The sequence below is a fragment of the Cloeon dipterum genome, chromosome 2 (genome assembly GCF_949628265.1).
Source record: "Cloeon dipterum chromosome 2, ieCloDipt1.1, whole genome shotgun sequence".
NCBI classification, from domain to species: domain Eukaryota; kingdom Metazoa; phylum Arthropoda; class Insecta; order Ephemeroptera; family Baetidae; genus Cloeon; species Cloeon dipterum.
The window spans coordinates 37038631-37045664 of record NC_088787.1 but is presented as its reverse complement, the minus strand read 5'-3'; the positions used below and the strand labels follow the sequence as shown (position 1 = coordinate 37045664).

At 48.2% G+C, this 7034-nt stretch overlaps 1 protein-coding gene across 1 annotated transcript; it reads left to right on the top strand.

The window, feature by feature from the left end:
- Positions 1 to 3559: 3559 nt before the first annotated feature.
- Positions 3560 to 6284, top strand: LOC135937619 (uncharacterized). Its single transcript, XM_065480779.1, has 2 exons — positions 3560 to 4192; positions 4812 to 6284. Exons 1-2 carry the CDS (start codon positions 3560 to 3562, stop codon positions 6282 to 6284), a joined length of 2106 nt encoding a protein of 701 aa, XP_065336851.1.
- The last annotated feature ends 750 nt before the right edge of the window (positions 6285 to 7034 follow it).

Below are 7034 nucleotides of genomic sequence, written 5' to 3'. Positions count from 1 at the left end.
CAGATACCATGAGCAGATGCGCTATCTCAACTTTTTGCGGCAGCTGCATGTCAAGTTTGCAATGTATCTACACAGTGCGTCCTCTTGCCATGCCGAGGTTGATCTCATCACGCAATCAATGGCTTACGTGTCGTCACGTAGTTTGGAACCGCTGACAACGACTGGATTGGATACTTTCAATGCCTGCAGGGTGTTCGCCGCGATCACTCGTTCGTCTCTTGGCACCATCGGTGCCGAGGTGGTGTCAAGACTGGAGTTACGTCCGTTTGTCAGCCTTTTGATAACAGGTTCTTTATTCCGCAATTTTTTTCACTGTTTCAGATCCAGATGTTTCGGCTGATTGGCGAGAAGGGCTGGAACGAAACCAAGTACAAGTTTGCGACGTGGGATTGAAATTGTCATCATTGTGCTCTAGGTGTGTAATCGATACACAGATGAGCGATGACTGACCCCAGGAGGTACATCAAGAAATTAGCGGATTGTTTTGCAAATTAAGAGTGATTTGATGAAGATGTCAAAGAATTTCGAAAATTTATTGCTTTTATTCTTTCGTCGTCGCGTGTTTATATTTTTGGCCGTTTGTAACTGGCAGTGTTCTGTTTTCAATAATTCGTAAGAATCGTTCACTTCAACTTTTTGTGATGCAGTTGTTTTCAAATGGATCGTGCAATGTTGACGGTAACGATATCGACAACTCCCCCTTTGTGTTAATCAAGAATATTGGGTGCAGCAACATCTGCGAGACGCAGATATCAAACTTGTAGTGACACGACAGAGCGTGTTTTTATCGTAGCCAAACAATATATTTGTTGTGAACGAAAGATCGTGGAGGATCTCGTCGACCAATGCTGCATCAAATAAACGTTTAAGATTTGGCCACTCGTTTTGCGTCGCGGACTTTGATTTTTATTTTATATTCGGTTTAAATGCGATATCGTCTCTTTGCTTGAATGTTCTGGATGAGATATTTACAGATCGCTGTTGAAATAAAGAGTGATTTGTTAAAGACTAGTACGCATTTTTCATAATTAGTTCTCACAATCTCCATTCGGCGCCTCTCTCTTTTTCTTTTGCTGCTTTGTTTTTCGGTGACGGTTTTGACAGTCGCCTCTTTGCACTTATGAAGCTTGAATTCACGTGCCTGGTACATGGTCAGCGGCTTTGCAAACGTGTACAGCTTTGCACTATATGGTTGCGAGCGTTATGCTTGGATTTTGTGGTGGCGCATGCTAGGGTTGATTTCTGCATGTTTGAACGTGATAAACGCAATCGTTGCGCAGGCGTCTGTGGCTGTCGGCACACAGTGACGTATTGAGTGTCATTAAAGTCCCGACCGGATCGGGGATAGGTTGTGTTGTTCTGCTCCTGACGAGAATTGTGTTTATCGCTATGGACCCTGTTTTGAAGTATGTAATTTGCGTATGTAGTGAACGCTTGAACGAGTTGTTGTTTATTTTCGTGCGGATGTAATTATACATTTGATGTGTGTGGCGTCAATCGCGGCCAGGAGGCTTATGGTGTGGGCGGTCAAACTGTCAGTTGAGCTGTGCATCATTTTTGTGCGGCTTAACGATATGCGTTTTTGCCAGCAGACATGAAGCTTGTGAGCATGCTCGCGATTTTTTTGCGCACGCTTTTATTTCGCGGGATGTTATAGAGGCACTTATTGTATATCTGTTGCAATTTTATTTCACGACAGTGCCCTACATAAGAGACCAAGGCCGTACAGTTTGATGGACGCCATCCAGAGCATCGCGTAAGTCTGGCTTAAAGCAATTCATTTATTACGTAATCCTCCGCATTTGAGCACTGCCCATCTGACAGTGACGGAGTTCGAGGACACCGCCTGTCGACCACGAGATCGACCAAGGCGAGTGCCCGGCTCTGGGTGCCGATGACCGGCCGAAAAAATCCAAATTCAGATTATTCGCGGGAACTCCCACGAGAGAGTTCCCGCAGCCCAAAAGCAGAACAGGCTAGATCTGGGCGCCGGCTCTTCAAGCCGCGCCAGATAGTAAGGCGTAGCGCATTTCCCCTAGACACGCGCGTTACAGACAATTTAGACAATTGACAAAATCAGTCCTCTCGCCGTCGATTTCCACTGTCTGATATCCCTTCGTGTGATTTCGTTTCAACTCTGATAGCAGTATTCTCGACGACTTGAGGCTCAGCAGTGATTTAATCAACCAAACAATAAAGTATGTCAACAATAACATTTTCAAAAAGGAGTAATTTTTAACGAATAAACAAACCTCTTCTTTTGAGAAACTGATATTCTCTTCTTGTTATTCGCGGGGCATGCGGCTCTTGGGCCATCCGCATTCTCCACAACTTCAATATCAGCCTGAGCCGATTAGTTTGTATTCATTGCTAGTAGCTGTTTTTAAGTCTTTACATTATATTATGTATGTTTAAACATCTAAAACAGACCAGCTTGAAGGCCTAAACTTAACAGATCAGCAGGCACACGAACGCAGCGTTGGGTGCACGTGCGGGCAGCGGAGTAGTGTTTACATTGGTTGTTATCAAATCAATAATATACAAGGACGCCACCTAGGTAACTACATACGCAACAATTTGCTGCTCCGCAGTTTTTAACCTTTTTGTCCCTTGTCTGACTGTTGCATGCTACCTGGTGGGTCCAGGGGACCCATGAAATGTCCCCCAAGCGATTGGGGTCATTTCCCTCTGACACCCACTAGAAACTGAGAAGTTTTGACCTGAAATGCGGTGCCGGCTGATTCTCGCCTTGGCCGTCGCTGTTTACACACGCTGCCTGAGCATTGACCGCCAGCATGTGCCCGGCGCGCCGATCGACCCTTTTTCCGCCTCCTTCAGCACGCTTGAGGTCGCCGAAAATTGTAGCGTGTCCTGCTGGTCCTTGATCAGCTGCGGCGGGGTAAGAGGACGCCGAGCTAATCTATTGCTCTGGAATGCCTGTTGTCAGATTTTCTCACGCCGAAAGTTGGGCCTCTCATCGGCACTTTTCAAAAGTCTGACAATTTTCGCGCTCTTTTGCGGAGACATCCAGGTATTGCCAGGGCCTCTCAGCCAGCCGACAACATGCCATCTCTGCGACAAGGTAGGAGCCAAAAATGCCGTGAAAATTCTGTGTGCCAACTGCGGCAAAATATACCACGGCGTGTGTCTCTCAAAAATGATTCGGATGCCAGCAAAAGAAATAAGCGCATACCGCAAGAACGGAAACTACGTGTGTTGGAGCTGCACTATTCCTACGATGAATGACTCGTTTTGGAGCTTGCCCCCACCACCCCCAAGCCCCCCATCAACTCGAATTCTCCCGCGCCAAGTGGACAAAAATGCCGTAACCTTCATCTGTTTTAACGCGCGATCGCTGAAAGACAGAAAGAAGACTGCCGACTAGACATCACCAAATGTTTTTGACTATCGATATAAATCGATATATATCGTCTGAAAAAATATCGACGTTAAAATATCGTCCTATATAACCTATGTTAAGCCACAAAAAAACATCGATAAAAATCGATAAATATCGTCAGAAAAAATATCGATATTAAAAATCGATTTTTATTTGGCCATGTCTACTGCCGACGTGCTCTCGCTGCTTACTGCACACGAGGCCGACGTGTGCGCAATTAACGAAACGTGGCTATCGCCGGACGTTCACAATTACGAGGTGCTGCCGCGCGACTACGTTGTCCTGCGTAAGGACAGGCTGGGGGGCCGCCGACCTGCCGGAGGCGTTGCTCTTGCAATACGGCCACACTTGCAGCCAAAGAGGTTGCAACAACTCGAGGGCCAGGCCGAGATAGTGTGGGCGCAAATAAAGGCAAACTCGCTGCATTTCCTCGTCGGGTCTGCGTACAGGCGGCCAAACGCGGACACCGTTTATAACGCGGCGCTTTTAGAATCGCTCGAGCTTGCAGCGGCTGAGCAACATAGCTACGACGGGTGTTTCTTGATGGGCGACTTTAATCTTAGCGTTTCGTGGCTTTTGGATCCACCTCGCGCTCACGCAGCCCCCGCAGATGATTTTTTGAGCGCTTTCACCACTATGGCCCTGGAGCAGCACATTAAATCGCCAACAAGAACGACAGAAAACTCGGAAAATATCCTCGACCTTTTCCTCAGTGACGTTCCCGAGCTCGTTGCGGCCGCTAATGTTGTGTGCCGAATCTCTGACCACGATGCCCTCTTAGTCACCCTATCGGTCAGTTCTTGCCGCCCAATCAGCGCGCCGCGCGAAATTTTAGATTTCCGTCGTGCTGACTGGTTTGCAATAAATGACGTATTAGAGGGGCTCTTGCAGCCAGTTATGCAGAAAACAGACATGAATGAAGCTTGGGAAAGCTGGAAAAAAATCGTCTTTGACTGTGCAGAGGAATTCATCCCAAAAAGAAGAGTTGGCGGTAGGAAAAAGCGGCTACTACCGTGGATGAATACGGGCCTGAAGAAAGTTATAAAAATTCGGGACGAGCTTTTCAGAAAATGGTTGAGGGAAAAAACGGCCGAAACGCGAGATACGTTTGTAGCGGCACGTAGAACAGTCCAGAAAGCACTGAGAGCGACGAGAGACAACTGGCTCTGGAGGATCGGAAATGGACCGGACGGCAGCAATGAATTCTGGCGCTACATCAATTCAAAGACAAAAGATCCTAACAATAATCTCACGTGAGGTGGCTGCTGGATTCAGTGCAGTTTTTCAAAGAAATTTCTCGCGAGCCGTAAATATATTTCCTTTCATGAGACGACACACGCCGTGCGTAGATTCCACAGAAGAAATGTGCGATTTGGTGTGCACAAGTGCCGAGGTGCATAACCGGTTGCAGCAAATTAAGGCGAGCGCAGCTGCTGGCCCAGACGGATTGCCAGCTCCCCTGCTCAAATACTGTGCCGCAGCGCTCGCTCCTTCTCCCGCACACGTTTTCAACAAATCGCTCGAGTCCGCCGAACTTCCGGCCGACTGGAAAACTGCAGCAGTCACCCCCATATTCAAGGACGGAGATAAAAGCAACATGCAGAACTATAGGCCTATCAGCATTACATCTCTTGTGGGAAAAACGCTCGAGCGAATCGTGCGAGACAGAACTGTGGAATACTTAGAAAAAGAAAAAGTAATTCCCTCATGCCAACATGGATTTCGGGAGAAAAGAAGCTGCACCACTTTGCTGACGGGGACAATAGACCACTGGACAGCTGCCCTGGACGAGGCGAGCGGCACTCACATCCACGCTGTTTTCCTGGACTGGAGCAAGGCTTTTGATAAAGTCTTGCATCCGAGGCTCCTCTCTAAGCTGCAGCACTACGGCATAAAAGGTCAAATGCTTAAGTGGTACGAGAACTTCCTCGTTGGCAGAACGCAGTTTGTCAAGTTCGGCGGAGAGAGCTCGGAGCCTTGTGAGGTGGCCTCGGGAGTTGTTCAGGGGAGCGTTCTCGGCCCGCTCCTCTTCAACATTTTCGTCGCGGATTTACCAGAAATGGTAACAAGCAGCACCCTTGTCCAGTACGCCGATGACGCGACCATTTATAAAGAAATAAGATGCCAAGAAGATGCCGACGCGCTGCAGGAAGATTTGTTCAACATCGACATTTGGTGCTCCAACAACGGGATGACTCTGAACGCCAAAAAGTGCAAAATCATGGACATAACCCGCGCGCGCGTCCCTCTGCAGTTCGTGTACACCCTCGGTGCTACGGTTCTCGAGTACGTGCACAAGGAGCGTATGCTCGGCGTGCACATCTCAAGCGACCTCCGATGGCACGAGCACACGGACATCGTGCGTGGGAAGGCAGCACGAAACCTAAGGTTCGCGGCGCGCAACCTGCAAGGGTGCACGGCCCGCGTTAAGAGGGTGGCATACCTGACTCTTGTGAGACCGGTAATGACTTTCGGCCTCCCAGCCTGGCACCCGACAACACAAGACAACGTCAACAGGCTGGAGAGGGTGCAAAAGAGGGCGGTGCATTTCATCTATGGCCGCAATCCACCGCCGGCCAATGAGCAAAAAATCATGCCATTCCCAATGCTGCTGAGATACAATGACTTTATCTTTTTCAAAAAGTGTGAGTGTGGTGAGACCGATTTTAACGCGCGTGCGAGAATAATTGAGGGTCGTGTATTGAGAGGTGATAGTGGCCAGCACCCCCGCCTCCAGCCGCCTCCGACCAGCAGTGTTTTCGGCCAGCGCGCGTTCTCCTTCAGGGTAGTCAAGCCATGGAACGATTTGCCTCTGGCACTCAAAGACTGCAACGCCGCGCAATTCCCCGCTCTCCTCAAGCAGCACATGTGGCAAGAGTTTTAAAGTGTCTGTGAACGTGTGCTTTTCGTGTTAGTGATTTTTCCCACGGGCGCATTGCGATGACTTCGGTCTGTTAAATCGGTTTTCCGCTAGCATTGTTGCCTTTTACTCATCGATAATTTTTGACTTTGACATAATGTACTATATTTGTACTGTATTTGTATTATGACATGATGAGAATAAACAAGTATAATAATAATAATAACAACAGATGGCGTTGAACGTCGCAAGAGTGCTCACTTTTAAAAATAGGTTGGCGGTAACAGTGAATTTTGACTATTGCTCCTCGAGCACCGAACTGACAATCTTTAAAGGCATTTGCTGCCAGTAAAACTATCCCTCGTCCCACTGCAGTTCGTCCCTGTCCCGTCCCGTCCCTGTCCCATTATAAAAAATTCGTCCCGTCCCAGAGGGAATCTGAAAGGTACGGGACGGGAATCCCGTAGTCCCTTTCCCTGGTCCCCTCTCCAGAATAAACCGGATGTCTATTGTACAGGGTGTACAAGAAATGAACGACCACTGATCCCGGGGCTCTATTTTGAGAACCCAGAGTCCGATCCGAAAAATTCCAACGTCGGCATAAACTTTGGCTGTGTAGGAAGGACCAATAATTGGTGTCTACCCTCCCAGGTGTATTGTTGCGCCGGTACAATGCAAAATGCTCAGGCGAAGGTGTCTGATGGAAAACTCGGGTGAAATTTTTCGAGACACAAACCTTCGTTTTTCTATCGTGCAAATAGGTTTTCTAGGGTA

Coding starts and splice junctions, on each gene's coding strand:
- LOC135937619 (XM_065480779.1), top strand. CDS start 3,560: ATGTCTACTGCCGACGTGCTCTCGCTGCTTACTGCACACGAGGCCGAC. Junction 4,193..4,811: donor CCCTCTTAGTCACCCTATCG/GTCAGTTCTTGC, acceptor AACCGGTTGCAG/CAAATTAAGGCGAGCGCAGC.